At 42.2% G+C, this 24,789-nt stretch overlaps 1 protein-coding gene across 3 annotated transcripts; it reads right to left on the bottom strand.

Moving 5' to 3' along the window:
* On the bottom strand, window positions 1-24,715 carry CALU (calumenin). Of its 3 annotated transcripts, none has more exons than XM_089676972.1 (7): window positions 24,571-24,715; window positions 19,436-19,672; window positions 14,830-15,023; window positions 6,816-6,982; window positions 6,621-6,681; window positions 2,154-2,353; window positions 1-1,810 (listed from the first exon to the last, which is right to left on the bottom strand). In XM_089676972.1, the coding sequence occupies exons 2-7, from the start codon at window positions 19,654-19,656 to the stop codon at window positions 1,706-1,708; spliced, it is 948 nt and encodes a 315-aa protein (XP_089533098.1). In that variant the 5' UTR covers window positions 19,657-19,672; window positions 24,571-24,715; the 3' UTR covers window positions 1-1,705. The 3 variants fall into 3 exon arrangements, with proteins under 3 accessions (XP_089533098.1, XP_089533099.1, XP_089533100.1); XM_089676973.1 differs by lacking the exon at window positions 14,830-15,023 and adding an exon at window positions 15,081-15,274; XM_089676974.1 differs by lacking the exon at window positions 24,571-24,715 and adding an exon at window positions 23,438-23,583.
* Window positions 24,716-24,789: the final 74 nt, after the last annotated feature.

Consider the following 24,789-nt stretch of genomic DNA (forward strand, 5'->3'; position numbering starts at 1 on the left):
TATCTGAAATCGCTTTAATTGCAGGTCTTTGTACTAATCAGATGTGTTTTAGCACCCATGACAGTATGAAGTCAAAGTTGAATTGTGATAAACTACAAAAGTGAATGGTTGTTATACAGACTCCTAACAAAAAGTACACCAACTCATCTTTAGCACAAATGTAAAGCATAAAGTGGTGAGAAAATCATGCCTAACACAAAAGAGACAAGGCTCTTTCCTGTGCACATCTGAATGCATATTTAAAACCAACATACTGTGCTTAGTGTATTTTATTTTATCATGTGTTCATGTGTGAACTGAGTGGTAATACTATAAATTTACAAGATGTTTTCCTTTAGAAAATACACAATAGGTAAACATGTAGAGATGGCCAAATAAATGTAGACTTATATAATGTTCTGCTGGCTTCTTGAGTGGATTAAGGATGTTGACAAAAAACAAAAAAGTTTATAAATAGAAGTGCCAGCTGTAAAAAGGGCATTTCATACCCATCTATTCTACCTTGTTCACCTCTGCAGCAAGACGTTTATGTAGATGAGTGTTAAATATAAAAACAATATTCATACCACGTTATAAAAAGCATTTATAAAGTCTGGAAAAAGATGAAAGCTTTGATTTGGGCTGTTTTGTATAGTTAAAAACCATATCAGAACATGTTAAATTACTGTTTGCTTTCAATTATCGCAAGTCATAATATAAATGAATGTGATCAATAAAACAAAACAGCTGATTCTAGAGAAGATTTAACTTTCCTCAGAAATAACACTGGCATCAGCTGAGAGAACTACCTAGTCTGTATAATATTCATCAAAAATGCATACAAAATTTGGAGAGAAAAACTAAAATGACTGTTTATCCTGTTCATTCACTGGACTCATTCACCATTTAACCAATTATTTGCCATAGTCGTTATAAAATCAGTAATATGCACTAGGTTAAAAAGGAATCATTTATGAAATGAACAAGAGGACCAATACTGAATTAGTTACAGTACTGTAACCATTATTGTACGTTACAGGCAATTCAATAACATTAAATATAAAAAATAGGCAGCAAATTGACCTTTAACCGACTTTTTAAAACTCAGAAGAATTTGTTCTTTGATTTTTTTATGCAATTTTACCAAAGTTGTATTCAGCCCTATGCAATGGGACCCCAGGACATACTGTCTGTTATCTATACAGTTAGATAAAATTAGGACAGTAGCTCTCAGCTCGTCTTCCTAACAGTGCACATTTTCATTCCTCTCTACAGACTCAGAGGTGCAACACTTAGTGTGAACCTTTCACAGTATGCCACTTAATGGAGGTACACCCTTACCTGCTAAAAGGGAAAACATGCACTGTTGGTGGGACTCTAGGACAAGGATTAAGAATGGCTAGATTAGAGCCACAGGACAATAGTCAGTAATGTGGAATGATTCCAAGTCTTTAAAACACTGCAAACATATCCCAGGATAAAAATAAAAGTGAAAAAAAATGGAGAATAGTGTTGTTGCCATTATGAGGCATATTCATTTACAAAGTCTATGTGGTCTCCAAAGAGTAATCAGAGTTAGGTTTGCGTCTTCTTCTCTCCCAAGTTTCAAAAGTCAGTTTGCAATAAATTACTTTTGTTCTTTGTATTCTGGATGCATCCTCCAAAGCCCATGAAAGGGAAAGGAGTCCCCTTTGCTCAGGAGTGAGCGCTGAGTCACTGCTCTTCTTCAGAACTCATCATGTCTCACCAATGCCTCCCCGAAGTCTGTAGCTTGACTGCCCACAAATAAGTCATATTTATCAACAATTTCTTCTCGTGTCAGCTTGCCATCCTGAGAAGAGAATACATATCCTTAGTGGAATTCATCAGAGTGTATCCTACAGTGAATCAAACTTTTTCATTAAAACAAATGACAGTTTGGTGTTAAAGCCCACCTCCGTGCTGCCACATATACATGTATAGCTGACATTATAGGGTAAATACTACTTCATCTGGGAGCCATGAAATCCCAAGAACTGCAGATTGCAGATCCAATGCCTCTACTTCTATAAATGAGGAACTCTGTAAAAACAAAAGTTATTTTTTTGGGAACTAACAAAGTCTAGCTCCATTCCATATGAGATTCCAGTTCACCCTTCTGTAAGTAAATACAGATTAATTTTCTCAGCATTTACCTTGTTTTGGTCAGATTCATAAACAAGATGGCGAGCTTCAGCCTCAGCATGGTCATAGTCAGAGGGTAAGATCCAATCCTTGGTCTCCTCTTTGTCCATTTTGCCATCACGATTCTTATCTCTGAACTCAACAAACTGTTCTCTCTCAGTCTTCACCCACTCTGGCTCATCAGCATCACCATCGTGATTGTACATATCACCTGGATAGAAAAGGAATAAATAAAGTCAACTCCCATGACAACTTCTTCACACAGAAACCCAAGATAATTTTTTTAATATATTAAACCTTGCAGTTAAAAATACTATTGATATTTGATGTTTAACCCTTATTTAACCCTGTAATGCATAACGCAGCAGACAGCTATTCAAAAGCTGTTTTCTTGTATATGCATGGGTTCTGAATAGCTGCATATCATCCATTAAACTGGACCTGCCACCCACTGGAAAGCTGTTGTAAGTGCAACAAAATATTTCTCAATAGGAGATCCTTGGAAGTAAAATAAATATGGTAACAAACACACACCTAAAGAAACATTGTAATTTAATTTTACTAGTATTGATTTTATCTTGGGCAGAAATCACAGCTAACCATCTGTCCACTAAACTGGACATCACGCATCACTGGTTACATTTCAGCTACAATTTATACTATTACTGGGACTTTGTTTTTATGGATATTAATACAACTGCAGTAACTTTATGGCTGTAAATCAATTTATTTATGCTATTAGAATGTAATTTGCAACAAAATTTTGTGCAGGTAAGTTCCATTATGTAAGGCCTCACTGGATGTTTTGCTAGCTCTCTTAGGCGTCTTTCCTCCTCCTCCAGCAGTATTGTCTTAAAAAACACTTGCACCTAAACACGATACGTTTACAAGTGTCATCAAGTGTTTGGATGTTAGTTCAATTGGTCAAAATAATAATTTATTCTTGCCATTGAAATGAATTGACTTAACAAAAGTGCTAAATGTGCCTAGCATTACCATACGTTTATGCGCATTTACACATATCAAAAGCTTTTTTCCTGCCAAAACATGGCTGCTTCTGGATGTGCTGGCAGTGGATTTTCTTTTCCCCTCTAAACACTTGTGTGCATAAACGGCTAAAAAAAAAAAAAGCCAGAAGCCCCTAGGAGCAACGTTAAACATCCAGAGTGCGCGAGGCCTAAAAGTCAATGTATTTTTATTTATAGAGCGTGATAGGAAGGCCTATAGGATAGTGGAGCAAAATACCTTCTAAATTGTTTCTTCAGTTAAAACCTCAAAAAGGCATGCAGTCCACTTAGGTGGACATGTGAAGAACACCTTGGAAAATTAATGTAAAAAAAAAAAGTTATAATTTTTTCTTTTTATGCCCAAAGAGTACTAAAAACACCAAGGAAAAAATTAGATTTTTTTCTACATACTTACCTGTAAAATCAATTTTTTTGGAGTACACAACAGGACACAGAGCAGGCTATTCATGACTATGTGGGTTATAGGCCACCTATAGGTGGATAAACACTGGCTGACCAGAGAGGAGGCCCTTCCCTATAGAGGGAAGTACCTCAGTTTTTATAGCAAGCAAGGACATTCCAGAAAGAGGGGTGGGACCTCTGTGTCCCGTGATGTACTCCAAGAAATTTATTTTACAGGCATTTATGTAGAAAAAAAGAAATCCAAATTTTCTTCATCGTACATCATGGGAGAAAGAGCAGGCTATTCATGACTATGTCACATGTCCCAAAGCAATAAGAAATTTGAGGGGAGGGCGACACCATGATAGCCACTGTCAATCCCTCAGGACCTACTCAGCCGTCTGTAAAACACTGCAGCCAAAGGCAGAATCTTCTGTGGCTTGGACATCCACCTGGTAGAACCTTGTGAATGTGTGAACTGTGTAGTGGCCTTGCAAACCTGAGCAACGGACGCCCCCACACTCCACTGGAGGAGTGTGCCTTGACCCGAAAGGATGGGACTTTACCTTTCAAACCATAGGCTTGAATGATCAATTTGTGGATCCAATGAGAAATGGTCACCTTGGATGGTGCCTGTCCCCCTCAGGCAGCACAAAGAGCATCTGACCTCCTGACCTGTGCTGTCGCCTTCAAGAAGACCCTTACAGCACAAACCACATCCAAGGTATGCAGAGATCTTTCTCTTGCAGACTGAGCCTAGGAAAGAATGAAGGTAGAACTATGTCCTGATTGAGAGGAGACGAAAACCAGAAACCACCTTTGGTAAAAAGCACGGATGAGGTTGCAACTTTATGATGCAAAACCAGAAATGGTTCTCTGCAAGATAGAGCTGCTAGCTCTGACACCCTTCTTGTAGAAGCGATTGCCACTAGAAACAAAACCTTAGGAGTCAACAGGACCAGTGGAATCTCTCCAATAGCTTAAAACGGTGGCTTTTGCAAAACCTCCAAATCCAAGTTTAGGTCCCAAGGACACAAAGGAAACCTGACAGGAGCTGCCAAGCGCATCACTTCTTGAAAAAAAAGTGCAAACCAAAGAGTGAGATGCAATGGGCATCTGGAAAAAAAAAAAAAAAAAAAAAAGATAATGCTAAATCCTGGCTCTTAATTGCACCAACAGCCAAATTCTTCTGCAACCCTTTTTGAAGAAATGACAGAATCCAATCACATACTTTCGTGGGTGTCATTTGTGAACCTCACACCAGGCAATATAAGCCTTCTGGGTCCTGTTATAAAATGCTTCTAGAAACTTCCTTGTTAGTACACAAAATGAAGAGGATGACAGAATCTGGCACTCCCCTATCCTTCAGGATCTGGGTTTCAATACCCACGCTATCAAATGTAGCGACCATAAAGCTGGGTACAACATAGGTCCTTGAGACAACAGGTCTGGCCGATATAGCAGGGCCCACAGCCCATCTAATGCTATCTTCACTATGTCCGCGAATCAGGCCCTCCTGGGCCAGGCCGGAGCAATCAGTATCACCGGTATAGACTCCTCCTGAATCCAGAGATGCAGGAGTAGCTTGATCAGAGGAAAAGCATAAATCCGTGAGAATTGGTTCCAAGTAATCACTAAGGCGTCTACCCCTGCCGGTCCTGTACTCTGGACACAAGACGACCGACCCTGTTGAACCTGGATGCCAATAGATCTACATCCGGGCAACCCCATTGCTGGCAGATTTCCTTGAAAACATCGGGATGCAAAGCCTATTCCCCTGGAATCAACTGCCGGAGACTTAGATAATCTGCCTGCCAATTTTCCACACCTGGAATGAACACTGCTGACAGACTTGAGACATCTCTCTCTGCCCAGGTCAGAAAGTAGTTCAGGACCTTCGGCTAGGTTTCTCAGGACCTGGCAATAGTACATTAGTACCCTTTCCTGCTGCACCTCCCCCACTCCGCTTTCTGGAAGACATTACTTCAGACAGCGCAAACCTGTGTACCTCCACTAGTAAACACAGATCTCAAGACACAGCTATGCAAGTAATGTACTGAAGTAAAAACACTCAATGCAAATGCTGCCATATGAGCCACCTAGGGCGGCTTCTGACTGGTCCACGCTTCCCCCTTAGGGGAGTACTCATGTGCCCATATTGAACAGCACGTTCTGTGTCCTGGCTACAGCAGATTCCTCACCAGCAGCAGCCCACGTGTGTCCTGGCCTCCAGATAAACAAAATATGACCAACTTCTGTTTCTGGCTGCACTCTCTTTAGTGGCCACAAACAAAAAGCACATCTCAGGAACAACAGGGAGCACTCCCAATGGTAGAAACTCACAGTCACAACACATTTCCTTTTCCCTCCAAATTTGAGGATTTGTTTCCTCACAGAGAGCAAAAAGGAGATATCTTACCAGTCCCGCCACAGATCCCAGACTTCTGTCTGACACCAGCCTTTACCCATCACAGCAGGCATTGTCAGAGACCTTCAAGTACTCAGTCCCCTGAGGGGCTACTGCCTTGGACCCGCACAGCACCCGGCTGGAAGTGCCTTGGTCAGATTTAAAACTTCACAGGGTTCCATCTGTGCGGGGTCCAACGCCAAAAGGCTACATTACAGGAAAAACCTCAAGGATTCTTCTCCTTATCCAGTGAGGCTCAGGTACCATCCATCTTTGCTCATAGCCTTCCGAATAGATCAGATTAAAGTCCCAGATTCTCTAATGGAACTGTTCTGGACTTTCAAGTATGCTCCAAGAGCACAGCAACACTTTCAGTGACCATCCACCTTACAGACACTGGCAGAAAAAAAAAAACTGGAGGTACTACCTGTATAGGAGGGGTATATAGGGGAGGAACTCCTTTCTGATTAGTCAGCCAGTGCCCATTCACCTATAGGTGGCCTATAACCCTCAGTCATAAATAGCCTGCTCTGTGTCCCTTGATGTACGATAAAGACAAATCCTGACTGGCTTTCATAATTCATACATGAAAGGGTTAAAATGCCAACAAACAATGGTCCGTTTTATGATTATATTCATTCTATTAACTATATAGGACTAACCTATGTACTCTTCCAAATCAATTACTCCATCTGCATTTTTATCAATATCTTCCATTGTTTCCTGTGAATTGAGATAAAGCAAGAGATGTAAACTAAATGTTTTCAACTAACCATCTTAAGCAACATGGTGACTACATAAGTGGTTGACAGCATAACGCAATCTTATATTCTCTTCTAATTAGCCCACATACTCACAAGTACAACAATATCTTTCATATAATCATACTCTTCAGGGTGGAGGAATGCTGTAAATTCATCTTTAGTGGCAATCAGATCGCCATCCTTGTCAGCCATTTTAAAACGTCGCTCATCCCTCACCATCATCTGTTTGTAATTAAAACTGTTGTCAGGGTCAGGATCATCTAAAACATGAAATAGCAAGAATCAAGCAATGCAATGATAAAATGAGCTACTCATTGACTTTATAAATCACCAGATTTCAACAGCAACATAAATAACAGTCAATACTTTCTGTGTATATAATCAAGACCAAAAAAAAAGAAAAAAAGAAAAAAAAGGGAAGTAGTATCTATAACCACCAGAAAAACAGCAGCTACATAAAGACCTACAGTGGAACAACAAATACAGCTCTCCTTACAAGCTAAAACACGTTTTAGGCGTCACTGAAAATAATGGCACTTGAACCTGCATTTTGCAATCACAGTGATTCTGCTGTGATCTCAAAATGCCCAGGTGTGAATGGAGGTGCCCTAGTTCACACTTATGCGATTCTGGATTAGTTTTGAAACTTGCGGATATGCATGACAGGCTAGATATTATGTGTTCCTATTGAGGTGGCTCACACAGATGTGATCCACATGCTATGTATTTTGTAATAGCCATTATGAAAAAGGGGCCTGTACAAGTTCGTAGTGGTGCGTTCCTGACTTGCAAGTGAGAGTAGAGTGGAATGTGGAGGTAAGTGTTCACACATAGGATTGCTACCGACCGTTTTTCCATTGAAGTCTATAAGGTGCAATCTCCCATTGAAGTCAATGGGAGGCGGTGTGTGAACCCAGGCGCCAGTACACAATTTCTAGTCGCCATGGTGACCTGAGATCTGTCGAGCCCTGTGTATTATATTATGTAACACACACATACTATTGTGCAAAAGTTAGGGTGTGAAGAAATGCTGTAAAGTAAGAACGCTTTCAAAACCACACATTTTGGATTATCAATTTACAAAATGCAAAGTGAGAAAACAGAAGATCTAAATCAAATCAATATTTGCTGTGACTACCCTTTACTTTCAAACCAGCATCTATTCAATTCATCAGACTCTTTTGAAGAAGCACAAAGAAACAGACGTTTGGGACCATAGACGCAGTGGTTGGCCAAGAAAACTTAATGCAGCAGATAAAAGACAAATCATGCTTACTTCCCTTCAACATTGGAAGATGTCCAACAGTGCCATCAGCCCAGAACTGGCAGAAACCAGTGGAACCCACATACATCCATCTACTGTCTGGAGAAGTCTGGCCAGAGGTGATCTTCATGAAAGAATCATGGTCAGAAAGCCATACCTCCAACATGGAAACAAGGCTAAGGGACTCAACTGTGCATGAAAACATAGGAACTGGGGTGCAGAAAAATGGCAGCAGGTGCTCTGGACTGATGAGTCAAAGTTTGAAATGTTTGGCTGTAGCAGGAGGATGTTTGTTCACTAAAGGGCTGGAGAGCAGTACAATAACGAGTGTCTGCAGGCAACAGTGAAGCATGGTGGAGGTTCCTTACAAGTTTGGGGCTGTATCTCTGCAAATGGTGTTGGACATTTGGTCAGGATCAATGGTGTTATCAATGCTGAGAAATACAGGCAGATACGCAGAAGCGATGAGAGGCCTGGAAGTGATGGTTTGGCCCCCACAGAGCCCTGATCTCATGGAGTCTGTCAGGGATTACATGAAAAGGCAGAAGGACATGAGGCAGCCTACATCCACAGAAGATCTATGGTTAGTTCTCCAAGATGTTTGGAAAAACAAATCTGCCGAGCTCTTTTAAAAACCATGTGCACAAGCACTGTGTACCTAGAAGAATTGATGCTGCTTTGAAGGCAAAGTGTGGTCACACCAAATATTGATTTGATTTTCTCTTCTGTTCATTTACTTTCCATTTTGTTAATTGATAAATAAAAGTATTAAAATTTCTATTTCTAAAAGCATTTTAAAATTTATAGCATTTTTTTCAACTGCCTATAACTATTGCACAGGAAAAAAAAATGTTTCTCCTTTTCATATTCCAAATTCTCCTGATGCATGAATCACTCCTCTTCAAAGTGCTCACAAGGTGTTTTCGCCTCTAAGTTTAACTGGGCACTTTATTTACACACATTCATGAACTGAGATTGGACATTTCTGTTTACTATACATGTATTAAAGTGTATTCCACCTCATGCAAACAGAAAAGGAGAGAAGATACACACATACATATGTATACACACACACTAATTCTGTCTGACGCTCATGAACTGGAAAGGAAGGGTAACATTCTAAAAAAAAAAAAAAAAAAAAAAAAGGGAAGGAAGGAGGACGACACCAATAGCAACAAAGTCCAACCCTTCCTTGCTATAAAATGTTAATGTTGAGGTTTGTCAGTGCTAAGGTGATTTCCCCTATTTCCTGTTTGATACTAATAAGTAAAAATAAAAAAAACCCCACATTTTTCAAATGTGGAGACAGACTGCAATCAAAAAGTGGTTCTAACACTTTCTCAAAGTATACCGTATTTTTCGCTCCATAAGATGCACTTAGGTTTTAGAGGAGAAAAACAAGAAAAAAAAATATTCTGAACCAATGGACTGCAGACACAGTACAGGGGATGACCAGAGACTGCGGACACAGTACAGGGGATGACCAGAGACTGCGGACACAGTACAGGGGATGACCAGAGACTGCGGACACAGTACAGGGGATGACCAGAGACTGCGGACACAGTACAGGGGATGACCAGAGACTGCGGACACAGTACAGGGGATGACCAGAGACTGCGGACACAGTACAGGGGATGACCAGAGACTGCGGACACAGTACAGGGGATGACCAGAGACTGCGGACACAGTACAGGGGATGACCAGAGACTGCGGACACAGTACAGGGGATGACCAGAGACTGCGGACACAGTACAGGGGATGACCAAAGACTGCGGACACAGTACAGGGGATGACCAGAGACTGCGGACACAGTACAGGGGATGACCAGAGACTGCGGACACAGTACAGGGGATGACCAGAGACTGCGGACACAGTAAAGGGGATGACCAGAGACTACGGACACAGTACAGGGGATGACCAGAGACTGCAGACACAGTACAGGGGATGACCAGAGACTGCGGACACAGTACAGGGGATGACCAGAGACTGCGGACACAGTACAGGGGATGACCAGAGACTGCGGACACAGTACAGGGGATGACCAGAGACTGCGGACCTTTGGGGAAGGAGGGGGAGCGGGTACCTGAATTTGACAGGTACCCGCTCCCACTTCCGCAGAGTTGTCCTCCCTTTAGTGTGGGCACCTCGGTCCAGCACTGTACAGTCTTCCGGCGCCGGCATCTGTGACAGCCGGGTGCCCACTGCGCATGCGTGAGAAGCGCTGCGCTTTGTGAATGGCCCAGCGTCTTCTGGGACCTGTCTAGTGTCCCAGAAGATGCCGGACCATTCACAAAGCGCAGCGCTTCTCGCACATGCGCAGTGGGCACCCGGCTGTCACAGATGCTGGCTTGGGAAGATGCCGGCGCCGGAAGACTGTACAGTGCTGGACTGAGGAACAGGTAAGGTCCTGCTGCAGAGAAGAGATGAGCGGCCGGCCCAGTATTCTGACATGGTGGCAGCGGAAATACCAGGCCGGCTGCTCCATATTCACTCCATAAGATGCACTGACATTTCCCCCCCTTTTTTGGGAGGAAAAAAGTGCGTCTTACGGAGCGAAAAATACGGTAATCATACCAGCAGTGGGGCTTTAACCACTGGTGAGACTGGAGGTCGGATTTGGGTAACATTATGTCATATGTTTTAAGATGCGCTTTTGTCATTTTCTTTATGCTTCCATTCTTTTACATAGCAAATTTCAGGATATGTATAGCTGAGCATATATATTCAATGCAGTGCTCAGCATAAATGAGTACACCTCAACAGATTTGTCAGAAAACCTTTACTTTCCTTTTAACATTTTCTATGGGATACTATAATTCAAAATACTCTCACAAATGCGGGCCATTGATTGCAGACAAGATTGGTTAATTTGCACACACAAAAGTTAACTTTTAGACAAAATACTAGTTAACAAGAAATCAACTACAGGTGAGTCTAATTATTCATTAAACAGGTGTCCAGCAGGCAGCCGTTTATAAAAGGACATTACTTAAAAAAAAAAAAACCCTTCCCACTTCATGCTGTCAGCAATGGCACCACATGGAAGAGAAATGTCAAGGCCTGAGAAAGAAAATAATTTCTTTAAACAAGAAAGGTGAAGGCTACAAGAAGATCTGCAAAGCTTTACTTATGGGTCAGAATACTGTAGCAAAGGTGATACAAAAATTTAACAAAGATGGAACTGCAACCATCTCGCAGAGACGTTCAGGCCGACCACGGAAGTTAACATCTTGACGAGAGCATCTTCTGATGAGAAAGATTTAAGAAAATCACCATGCAAGTACAATGCAGTTAGCTAAATAAGTAGAAAGCCAAACTGGGGTGATTGTTTCCTGTAACAATAGGGTGTACACTGCAGAGGGATGGCATGCATGGGTGTCGTCAACGAAGGAAGCCTCTTCTAAAGTCCATACACAAAAAAGCCTGCCTAGAATTTGCCAGGGCCCATGTTGGAAAAGAAGACTACCAGGACTCTGTACTCTGGAGTGATGAGACCAAAATATATGTTTTTGGAACTGAGGACTTAAAAACTGTATGGAGTCGCAAATATAAGGAGTACAAAGAAAAATGCATGGTGCCTACAATGAAACATGGTGGTGGCAGTGTCCTTCTGTGGGGCTGCATGAGTGCTGCTGGTATCAGGGAGTTGCATTTCATTGATGGTATCATGAATTCAGAGATGTACTGCTCTGTATTGAAACAGAAGAATCAGGGGTGTGGAATTTTTTATTTTTTTTCCCTAAAACAACAACTACTTGTCCAGGGACTAAATCGGGATCCCAATCTACTTGTCCAGATAAAAAAAATAAATACATTTGAACCAAAGCAGTATTTAAATTGTAGGTGATTTTAGGAATGTCTGGGGCTTTTAAAATCAAAAGGGGCTTTATGGCGACTTAAAACGTGTAATCATTTTAACATTGCACGGTTTACCTCCACCTCCCCTCCCTGCCTCTCCGTAGCACCACACCCAGTGACTAGGAGGGAGGGGAGACCTTACAGTGTAATGAGCACCAATTGGGTGCTTGTCAGGAAAGGGGAGTGTCCAGCTTATCCTTTATCCCTTTCGCCGCCAGAGCCGGTTTTGCGTTTTTTTGCACACGTTTTAAAAAAATCATTTTAGGCCTGAAGATTACACAAAACCCCCAAACATGATATATTTTCTGACAGCAGAAGAGAAAATAGCAGTAGGTCCAATTTTTTGTCACATATTACCGCAAAATGTCAGTAAAAATACAAGTTTTTTTTTTTTTAAAAAAACTATTTTTGGTGACAGGTTCTCTTTGAGACATCCAGTGTCTAAAGCACCCTGTATGCCTCCCCTGAATGTAATGCAGTGCACATCACACTGCATTACATTCTTTCCCAGCCTCGATGGCCAGGAAATCTTTGACCAGGGACCTGGAACCAACATCATAACATCACTTCCGGGTCAGGACAAGGGGAGCAGATGTGTCCATCTCCTCCCTCCCCTCTAGCCGACTATGGTGAACCGGTCAAAAGGCCCGCAGATGGGCAAGCGGAGCCCGGGAGACAGTGGGCAGTTAATGTGGGAGGGAACAGAGGCTGGCACTGTGTGGAAGCAATCCGCGGCAGCACTGCTGCCCGAATGCTTCCACCTGACAGGCGAACCCTGCTGCTTGCCCGCAGCAGGGCTGAAGGATTAAAAAAAAACAAAAAAACACTACCTGCCCGGTACTACCTACCCAGGCGTCGGGCGGTATAAATTCAACATTGCCCTTGGTCGTCATGTACTTTTCCCACATGGCAATGATCCAAAACACACATCTAAAGGCCACTGTTTCTGAAGAACAGGGTGAAAGGGATTCAGTGGCCAAGTATGTCTCCTGATCTGAGCCCAAACACCTATGGGGAGTTCTGAAGAGACAATTAAGCTTCACTCTCCAGTCAGAATCGAGGCTCTAAAAGGTAATTCTTGAAAAATGGAAAAAAGATAGATGTTGCAATATGTTGGCAACTTATTCATTGCAAGTCTCTAGAAGACTTAGTGCTGTCCTTACAAATCATGGAGGTCATACAAAATACTAGATGAAGTAGTTTTTGTTGTGAGATGTATTCATTCTTGCATCAACTAATTTGAGTAAAACTGAAGATTTTGTAATCAAAGTTATATTATTAACCTTACTTATGTTATGTTAGTTATGTATGTGTTCATTGAGATATTGATTAAAATGTTACTTTTCAAAAAGGGATGTACTCATTTATGCTGAGCACTGTATAAAACACACACAATTACTTTTATTGTACACACAAACTAGCATTAGTACCTAAACTGATATTGGCCTTCTACAAAGCAGCACCAAGGTGGGTTCCTTATACAATTCTCCAACCAAAAATGTAGGTACAACATTTGGGCGAATGTTTCATCAAACAATCACACAAGTGGTCAAGCAGTCTCTTTTTTAACTGAAATCTAAAGTTTTTAATCCATTAATGCAAATAGTAATTGGAAGCATATCTTCAAAGCCCAGCTAACTTAAATTTATAATGTAAAAATTTTACTGCATTATGAGAGTCTCAGAATCCTAAAAAGTTAAAGTAGATTCTGCAAGCAAAGTTGTATTAGTCTTTCCTGTTCAACATTAAAATGACAAGTGTAAACCTACCACTTGTATCAGATTACCCATTTTCTGCAACCTGTACGTAGGGAGCATGGCGATGTAACCACTAGAACAATGTTCGAAAATATGTGCTTGCCATTCCAAACCATCCTATCAAACAGCTTGGGAATCAGACCTTGGTGAAACGATAGAAGAGTAGACACAGTGGTCAACCATGGTGCACAGAGGAATACTCAACACCACTCTAGTGGAGGCGAACTAGAAGGTATTATCTAGCTGGTACCTCGTCCCAGCGAGGCTGGCAAAGATCTACCCTAGTGTCTCATCTTTGTGCTTCCGAGAATGTGGGCAGGTAAGTGATATGTACCATGTGTGGTGGTCCTGCCCAGAAACCAAACGATTCTGGATCAGAATACTTAGTCATGTTTTCACAGTAACAGGAGAGAACATCCCTAAAACCGCCAAAAACAGCACTATTCGCTGACATCTCGGATGAGATCCCCAGACACCTCCGAACCCTCATTTTCTTTATCTTCTCAGCTGCCAAAATAACCATAGCGCGAGCATGGAAGTCACCTGTGCTCAATATTACTCTAGCCAAACATAAAATCTCATGGATCATGATTAACGAAAAATTGACCAGCATCCTCAGAGACAAACAAACGAGGTTTTAGAAGGTCTGGGATCCAGGGCTTGCATACCTTCAAGCCCCCTAGACAACTAGGTACTTTGTGGCTGTGGATCCGGAACAGGAGGACTAAGTCTCAGCCACCTTACACCCCCCCTCAACTTTTTTCACTTTGCTGTCCTTTGCTCGCCCCCCCCCCCCACTTCAACCTCTACATGGCAGTCACTCAAAATGACAGTTAATTGATTTCTCCTTTTTTTTAGGTAAATGGGTAACCTTACTTATAGAGACCCATACGCAGGGTATAATGCTGCTATTTCGTAGGGCCAGCCAGCCAGTTTTGATTTTCCGTTTATATGCACTGTATTGGTTACACTCCGGCACTGGAATGTATCAGAGGGTGGGCCCTCTATTTGCCTTAACCCCTCCTTTTCCCTTCTACTTGTGAAATCAGTTTAACAGCAACTGTACCGCAGATTCATTTTTTTTGATAATTGAATAAAAACTATTGGAAAAGGAAATCACAAGTGAAAGATTTCACTTAATGCAATATTTGACATGGTTGTTTCTTTAGCTTGTCAGCCCAGGCACTGTACCAAACACATTTTTAAATTTAACTTCCAGCCCCCTTACCCAGGTAAGTGCCATAGGTGACATTTCTGTACTCTTCCCATGATATAAGGCCATCTTGGTTCATGTCAAACTCCTGCCACTGACGCTCGACGTTGTCGTACACATATTTCCTTTGGGCTTTCTTGATCCATGCAGTCAGCTCCCCCTCCGTCACAAACCCATCCTTATCCAAGTCTATCTTACTTACAATGATTCTACAAAGAAAAAAAAATGGCAGGGGTGAAGAGGATGCAGACAGGAACAACACCTACCGAGAATGTAACCATAGGTGGCATTTTTATATTCCTCCCACGACACCAGGTTGTCCCCATTGAGATCATGGCCCTTCCACTGGCGCTCTACGTCCTCAAAAATCCACCGCTTCTGAGCAAATTTTATCCAATCCCTTAGCTCTTCAACTGTAACAAGGCCATCCTTGTCTGCATCTATCTTACTCACAATCTTTCTGTTAAGCCATCATAGCATCCAGCAGAAAAGGAAAGAAAGGTGATATGTTAGCGGTCAGTCAATATCAAAAAGAGCACAGTTTAGCAAGAATGTATTTGAATGGAAGAAAACTGATGGAGAAAATAAAATGCTGATATGCAAGGTGGGCCACGTTAGAATGTACACCATTATTCCAGGAATATTGAGTTTGCCTTCCATGAATCAATGGCATTACGTTGGCATAGGTGTGAAGTGTATTTTGTGTTGGAAAATTGAAAAATTCATTCAAAATGTTGCCTTTTAGTACAACATTCAAATGTTTAACATTTTCTAAGAAAACCCAGGCAAATCATTATTTGGCAGATATATTAGCAAACATGACATGGATATTATCAAATACAGGAAAAGCCTCAATCGAATGTATAACATTAAAGCGGAACTTTACTCTCAGTCAATATTAAAGGATAAGTTCACCTTTCTGAATAGGTTACATGTTACACTCATATTTAGGGTGTAATATTTAACATGCTCAGCCTCAGACCCCTCTCCCCTGATGCTCCCCCTCCTTGTGGAAGTGAGTCAGGTATCTGTTCCCCATACTCGCTGCTACAATTCAAAGAAAGAGTTCTGTGAATTAATGAACTACACGTCTCGACATCCTTTGTGGCTGTTGGCTTGTAGTTCTCAATGAACTACCATGGTGCTTTTGGACGCTGAAGTAGTTAATAGAGTCTGTTAGTGTGAAACTGTCTGTCCATACGAGGTACAAGCATACCTCTCTCAGACCCTACATGTCTCATTAAAGAGTACCTGTCACCAAAAAATCATCACACAGGGGACTTTTTTTTTTACATTGTAAAAAGTTACACCCAAGCACATAAAACCCCCCCAAAAATTTTGAGCCCCCCACACCCTTGTACGAATGTGAACACACACGTCGGGATGCCTACACATGGAAACGTCGATTGAGACATGCCGCAATGAGAGCAATAATTCTAGCACCAGAGCTCTAACACTAAACTGATGACCTATAGGGGACTTAAAAGGGTCACCTATATAAAAATTTAGGGTAGTCGCGATTTCACGAGTGCACGCAAACGTAAGGATGACATGTTGGGTATGTACTTGGTGCAACCTCATCTTTTATAAAAAAAAAAAAAAAAAAAAAAAAATGGTTTATTGCCTTTTTGTGCCCTAAAATTAACTAGACACTTACCCTTAGGAGGATTTAAAAAAAAAAAAAAAAAAATCTCTCAATAAGTGTATAACTGGTTTACGTGAAAGTTATAGCGCATACAAATGGCAGTATATATACACTGGAATTTTTTTTTTTTATAGTAATGGTGGCGATCATCGATTTATAGTGGGACGGATTCTGACACTGGGTGGGAACTATCTGCCAATGACATCCCCAGTGACATGAAAACAGTGATCAGTGCTAATAAAAAGCACCGACACTGTACTAATGACACAGGGCAGGGAGGGGTTTGCATCTGGGGCGAGCAAAAGAGTTAACTGTGTGTGTTTTACATTATGTGCTGTGTTTTACTGTGCAGAGAAATACAAAGCAGCATGTCCTTGCTGACAGGAGAGACACCTGTGTTGTTTAGACACAGGTCTCTCCACTGTCAGCTCTGCCTACGATCACCGAGGCCCGGTGATTGACATGCCCAGCAGACAATAGCGGCATGTGCGCACCCCCTACCTGGAAATACAAATCACGTATATTTACATGACTTTGCGCAGCGCTGCCGCCCTGTAGCAGTACTCCTCCTTTAGGGTGGCAGGAAAGTGGTTAAGTGTGTTTTTTTTTTTTACTAAAGTTTTGCGTTTGCTAGACCTATGCGGTAATATCGTTTAGCAAAAAAAATTGGAACTACCACTATTTTATTCTTTAGGGTGTCCACTTTCAAAAAAATATAGAATGCTTGTGGGTTTTGTATAATCTGCAGGCCTACAAACATTTTTTAAACATGTGCAAAAAAAAAAAAAAAGGGCTCTGGCAACGCAAGTTCACCGTTGGGAACTTTACATATTCTACTCATTTTTAAGGTGGAACATAGAACATATTCCCGATCCTGCAGTGGCTTTGCAATCCAAGCCCTCTCAGTTACAGCAGTATGGGGAGAAGTTTTTTTTTTTTTAAATTCCCCACGAAAGCGCTATCTGTAAAAGAAGAGTAAATAATATTTGCCCGTCACCGGCGCCACCAAATTGGGAGACATTAAAAAGGATAAGTTCACCTTTGGTAACATGTTACATGTTCTACCCGTTTTTAGGGTGGAGCACGTAACATGGTCCCACTCTTGCAACGGCTCAGCAATGCAAGCCTTCTTTGTGACAGCAGTATGGGGAGATGCTCCTCGTACCAGCTGTCTTTTTTTTTTTTTTAAAAAAGCGCGCCTGTGTGGGGCTCCGCCCACTCAGCCACGTCATGCATTTACAGAGTTCTGTGAATAAATCAACTGAGTATTGACATCCTTTGCAGATGGCAGCTTGTAGATCTCAATGGACTACTATGGCGCTGTTGAGCGCTCAGGTAGCTCACTAATTCTTCCTGTCAGTGTGAAACTGCCTGCCCATATGATGTACAGACAGACATTACACCAACAGTCTGCAGGAGTCCTGCATTACATTCACAATCTGCTGATCAATGGTGCAATTGATTTACAGGCTCAAACCCCCCCCCCCCCCAAAAAAAAAATTTAATGCACTTTTTTTGCAGGTAAAGAAAAAAAAATGCATTTTTTTCTTTTTTAAAAGGTTAACTTATCCTTTAGCAGAGAAGAAACCTGAGCTTGGTTTAGCTGCTCAGCAGGCGTCAGTACTGAGCACCCAAGTGTTTCCATGTGCAAGGGTAACCTGAAGGTATAAAGTTTTTTGTTTTTCCATTGGATCATTTACTTTCTCTGCAGATGCACTTCTGCTGAATGTTAGGAAAGCCCAAGACTCCCCTTTCCCATTGAGCACCTAATCGGTGCTCATTACACTGCAAGGTCTCTCCCCTCCCTGCTAGTCCCCGGGTGCGGTGCTAGAGAGGCAGGGAGGCGAGGAGGAGATAAAAAGTGCAATGTTAAAAATATTAAACGTTTAAGTTGCTATAAAGCCCCTTTCGTTTTTAAAAGCCCCAGACATTCCTAAAAGCACCTCAGATTTAAACACGGTTTTGGTTAAAATGTATTTATTTTTATCTGGACAAGTAGATTGTCATGAGGGACAAGTAGATTGGGACCCTGATTTATTCCCTGGACATGTAGTTTTTTCAAAAATTTCCACACCAGAGTATGCTTTGAATATTAGAAATTAAACAGTTTTTTTTTTTTGTGATGCTGAGACACAGTTAAGTTCCGCTTTAATGCCACAAAGAATGACAGCTGGGGACTGGATGACAGCAAAATAACTGATATTATCCATATCACAGACAGCAAGCAGAGCACTAGTAAGGCAAATTCTTTTAATTCTATCACCAGACTGGTTAATTCAAACTGAGCATAGGATGTAGAAATACATAAACAGAGGTTACCTTCAGTGAAAACGGCATATCGATACAAACAGATCCAGAAATAGAAGCAGCTGAATTTATATGCAAATCACAACTTTTGCAGTAAATGCCAAACTTGGCTTCAAGCCTTCAAAAAACTCTTTGTTTCTTTATTGCAATCCTGACTGCCCAATGGAAATTCTTGGAAAAAAAAGACTGAGGTATACATTCAGCTGCCTATATATCTGGAGCTACTGATCATTTATTACTGAATCTAATTATCAACACTTTTTTATCACTTACTCAGTTTGAATTATACAGGTTTGTGGAATATTTACAGCAAAACATTTGTAGCAGCCATATAAAGCCAATCAAAAAGATCTGCGAATCTTAAGATAATCTTATAGACATAGGAAACAATTCATTTCTGTGCATGAGCATTATTCCATAGGGTCAGCTGGAATACAGTTCAGCTATAGGAATGAAAGGGGCTAGAGTGCTGGTATGCACCAAGGAGAAGCCAGTGGGGATATTTTCAGAAGTAAGGCTGTGTGGTCTTGATCAGGGACGCACAGTTAAGAGAACTGGAAGGAAAAGGATGGTTTAAAACAAAACATTTAACACAGAAGGCTGTATCTAGTGGACTGATTAAAAGTCAAGTTCAATAAAAATGAACTTGCCCTTTAACACAACACATACCCTAGCCTCTCCTTGCTCTCCTCTGGTGTAAGCTGATCAAATGTCTTCGCTTCTTCTGCTCCTAGAAAAGCGTCATGGTCATAATCAAAGCTCTGGGAGTCATCATGTACTTTGTCACTGAGTTGGGGGTCATGGTGGATACGATCTTTTTTCTCAGTAGGTTTGCAAAGGGCACAGAGAGCCCAAAGGGTGAGACTCAACAGGAGGTAGTGCTTGTCCATTGCTTTAAGAAGTCACCTTGATTATCCAAAATAAAGACAATTCCCAATTAAAACAACACCTGGTAAACATCCACAATGCATTAAACATGAAATTTATAACATTATCGTGTAAAAAGAAAGTATTGCATAAAACAACCTAATTGCTGTCAAAATAAATGTAAAAAATACTACTGTACAGATATGGGGAAAAAACAGCTTGGCTCCATATTCCGTTATCAGTATTAGGGGGACACTGATAAACGGTTTCCTTACATTGTCCAATCTGCTAAAATTAGCATATTTGCATTTTTCCAAAATGCTGCCTTAGGCTGCATTCACAGCTGAATGTTTTGTAGCTTGAAGCTTGAAAAACACTCAAACTTACAAAATCAATTGTTCTCTATGGTGCCTGTTCCTGTGGTCAGGTGTGAACAGGCACCAGAGAACAATTCATTTTTTTTTTTTTTAAGTTTGAGCTTTTTTTGGAGCTTCAACCTTCAAGCCACAAAGTCCTCAAGTGTGAACGCAGCCTAATGCTTATAAGTTCTGTGAGAGATGCCAGGTTGGATTATCTTGCTAAATAGGTGATCACATGTAAGAAAAGACCAAGTGGCCATTTGTTCACACAATCAAGAAGAAGAAGAAAAAAAAAAGACCGTCCCTTTGGTTGTAAAACAAGTCAAAAGACAAAATGCTAACATATTTTCATGCTAAATACACGTGACCTGCACATGTGTTAATAAAGGTCTTCTATACTGTATACACATAATCAAAATCCATAAACTGAATACTAACATTAAAGATATTAAACAGCTGCCATACAATAGTTTTCAATTTTAGTTCAGAAAAAACAAAAACAGTACAAATAAATCAGAAGCTGGGACATACTGCCAAATAGCCAGTATTTTGAGAGATTATATATCAATGGTGGCCTCATGCAGCTCAACATAACCGAAAGGTGGCACATAATTTTTGTTGAAATTTAACCAGTTGCTTATACCTTGAAAATATACCAGTGGGGGTATTTTACAATAAGGCTCCACTGACACATTGTGTGGTGGCAGACCCTTTACTGCATTGTAAAACACCTGTCACCACAAGAACACACAGAAAACTATTGTTTTCCTGTGTGTCCCATTCACACTGCAACACAGCCTGGAGCTGCACTAAAATGCAGGTATGCTGCATCACAGCGCACTGAACAGAATTGCATGGCACTGTACAAGAGCACAGCATGCTGCTGTGCAGCACCATGAATCAAGTGTATACTTAAAAAAACAAAAACCCTAAAACCCTGTGATGCGTTGAATTGTGCACCACACCACACCACACCCTAGCGCAGTCAGAAGCTGACAGTTGCTGAACAAGTAAAGCGCTCCGGCACCTGTGCACTAGTGTGAAATGGCTGTAATTTGTGTCTCTGCACTGGCCCAAAGGACCACTGCAAATGTATCACCCTCCTGCAGCTGAACTAAACATTTCTTTATTCTCAACAGTGTGGGGGGGGGGGGGGTATCTTCTCCCCCTGCTAGCAGTCACAATTTAAAAATACAGCAGCTGTGCTGGGCTCTGCCCCCCTGGCCACATCATTCATTCCCAGTGTTCTGTGAATGGGAAGACTCCAATAGCCTTTGTACAGTTCTAGCCAAAAGTTTTGAGAATAACTCAAATAATTTTCAGTCTGCTACTTCAGTGTTTTTAGATCTTTATATTACTGTGGTGTACAGAAGTATAATTACAAGCATTTCATAAGTGTCAAAGGCTTTTATTGACAATTACATTAAAGCGATTCTAAGGTTATTTTTTTTTTTTAATAAACATGTCTACACTTACCTACTGTGTACAGTGCTTTTAAATAGAGCAGCCTGGACCCTCCTCTTCTTGGGTCCCCCTGTGGGCTCTCCTAGCCCCTCTCCTCCTGTCGGGTTCCACCACAGCAAGCAGCTTGCTATGGGGGAATCCACTGCTCCGTGTGTCCATTCACACATGCAGCCATGGCTTGGAGCCGCCCCCTCCTTGGCTGACTGGCTGTGATGCTATGCAGAGCCATACAAAGCAGTGTGCTGGAACTGACAGCGGAGAGAACTGTATTATTTACATACAGTTCTCTTCCCCCCGTTGGTATTATTCAGTGATCACTGGGTGCCAGCGAGTAATCACTGGGATTGACAGCAGAGGCCACAAATGGCAGCACAGGTAGGGCGTGCGTGCCCCCTACCCGGAAATGCAAAATCACATATATACACATAATTTTGTACACCCCTGGCACCCTGTAGCAGTATTTCTGCTATAGGGTAGCGTTAAAGTGGTTAAAGTATTAGGCATGTTAACGTGTAATGGAAAAAACTTTTTTTCTCCAATCTGGATAGAGGGGGGAGGGATTAAACCACAGTAAGGTCTTTATTACTGTCTGTTTCGGGTTAGGGAGATTCCCTCTCTGCGATTGTGCTGATCATCAATGACACCAGGCAAGAAAGTGATCCAAATTGTTCAGCTGCCACCAGAACAGGAAGAGAAATCTTCCAATGGGAACACTTGCTCCCCTAACAAAGAGGGAATTCCTCTCCACTGGAATGATGCCTTTTTGCTAGTAATTGAGTTTAAAAAACAGGCAGTGAGGGGAGATCTGCCAGAAGGCAAAAATGACAGCAGTTTTAACCCTCTCCTACTCTATCCAAAGTGGGAACAAAGTTTCACATCTAGATAAACGTTAAAGAATAATTTGAGGTACTGGCATGTTATACATAGTTGGTCCAATGTATATAAGAATATACAATACCTGGTGGATGCCCCTGGACATCACTGACGTAGATATTGCTGGTTGAGTGATCTCTGCTTGCTTCCGGTTCCGAATGGACAAGGTGGAGGGGGCAGGGCAGTGATGTCACAGTCTCCACCTCGTCCGATCAGAGAACATTTTACATGCATTTAGAAAATGCAAAGCATTCTTTGAATGGCACCTGTGCTGAGTGGAAGCAAGTGCAGATCACTGGAGTAGCAGTGTCTACTTTGGTGATTTCCAGCTTCCAGGGAGATCAGCCGGGTATGTTATATATATGGTTACACTGAGCTGGACAAAGTAACTATATATTTGTATCACAGGTACTTCTACAGTGTCATCAATTTACACAGCGCTTTGTGTGTGTGTGTATATATACACACACATTCACATTAGGCCCTAACCCTCAATGAGCATACAATCTAAGGTCCCTAACTCACATTCATACATACTACGGCCAATTTAGACAGGAACCAATTAACTTACCAGCATGTCTTTGGATTGTGGGAGGAAACTGGAGTACCCTTAGGAAACCCGCACAGGGAAAACATGCAAATTCCAGGCACGCAGTGCTGTGGTTGGGATTCAAACCAAAGACCAGAGTACTGCCACGCGGAAGTGCTAACCATTTAGCCACTGTGCTACCCATGTATAACATGCCTATGTCTGGAGCTATTCTTTAAGGGCCAGTTCACACCACAAAAACACACTCCAGATGCGTTTTTGCTGACAGTTTACACCACACTCCATTCTGGTGCGCTTTCTGTGTTCCAGTACAGTTCTGTGCAGAAAAAAAAAAATGCAGAATGTTCTACTTTTTTTTCTGCGCCGGAAATTGACTGCACTGTATGAACTATGGCTATTGAAATACATGGACTGCACTTTTGATGCAGGAAAAAAACAAAAACACATTGGACCTCTGGAGACTTTAAAAGTCCACCCTCCTAGTTGGGCTGCCAGCTGCCCCCACAAGAAATAAATGCTCAGTTAGATTAAGATCAAGGCCACAAAATGCAGATTTACCCACTCCTCTCCGTCCAGTGCTCCAACAGTGATCTGTCCCTCAGCATTCAGTAAAGGGCTTTGGGCTCTGCACTGGCCTTGATGACATCAGAGGAACTGGAACCTCTGGGGCACAGGGGAGAAGAGTACACGAGGTCTGAAGGAGGCCTGTCATAGCAGAGGATCAGGTAAGTAAAATTGGTTTTGCAGCCTACTGACCTAAATGAGCATATAACCCTTCCAATGCCAGCCCCGCTGTCAGGGGAGGAGACTTCAGCATTAGGCCTCATGCACACAGGGGCACCTGGCTCTGCGTCTAGATGCTCCTGCATGTTCTCCTATGTGTCCATGCATGTATAGGCTTTTACAGGAGTTTAGAGGCAGAAAATATAACCACTGCCAGTATATCCAGCACCTATGGCAGAAATAAAGGGATTGATGCCTGTAAATACACCTCAAGCACCAGACCAGTTTAGTGTGTGAGCGTTAACTCATTTCAATGTCTAGATGATATTTTACTGACCAATGAAATCAATGCCCAAGCACTTGACACACCTAAACACGTTACACACATTGACAAGCGTCATGCATTTTTTTTTTCTGCCAAACCGCTGCTGCCAGGAGGAAAGGCCTGCAGGAGAGATGGCAGAACGTCCTGTGTACACGAGGCCTGAATGGAGATGGAGCTGTGTTCACTCTGAACAGCCAATCATGTCTGAGGAAAATAATGGAACATGATTGGCTAAAGTGAACAAGGCTTCTCCTTATATACCAGCCTATGTCCCCCCCCCCCCCCCCAATACCTTGCTGCCCTCTATGACCAGGTCACATCTATGGGGCAGTGCCCCCCACACAGCCCCATCTCTCTATACAGGCATCTCCTCTGGGACAAGCCATGAGAATGCAGCACCCCTAGCCTGGGCCCACCACTCCCACCATATTGGTGTAATGTCTGTAGGGTGCCCCATAAAGGACCGCTCCGCTCCGGACACCCTCCTAGTTCTATGTATAGGGAAGCCACCACACAACATTAACCAGAAACACGCACGGCTCCCTCCTCACTCACACCCCACATGGACGTTATCAGCCCGGACTTTATGTCACACACAAGAAGAAAACCACCAATGTCTCTCCACCATTCCTCAGCCCGTTACCTTAGCGGTTTCCCTCAGCTCCGCCCGACCTGCCCCGAACACGCCGACACCGGAAGCAGCTGCTCGCCTTGTGGGCGTAGCTTCCTGCCCTAGCGTCAGCCTACTCCGCGCCACTCATTAGCGGCAGACGGGAAAGAGGCGGGTCTTCCTTTGCGGTTGGCTGAAGAGCGCCACGTCCACACGGGCTCGCGCGCCGCTCTGATGTGGAAAGGAGGGAGG

This window comes from Staurois parvus, unplaced genomic scaffold (assembly GCF_062004578.1).
Source record: "Staurois parvus isolate SC_StPar_1 unplaced genomic scaffold, SC_StPar_1.0 ptg000175l, whole genome shotgun sequence".
In the NCBI taxonomy this organism is placed as follows: domain Eukaryota; kingdom Metazoa; phylum Chordata; class Amphibia; order Anura; family Ranidae; genus Staurois; species Staurois parvus.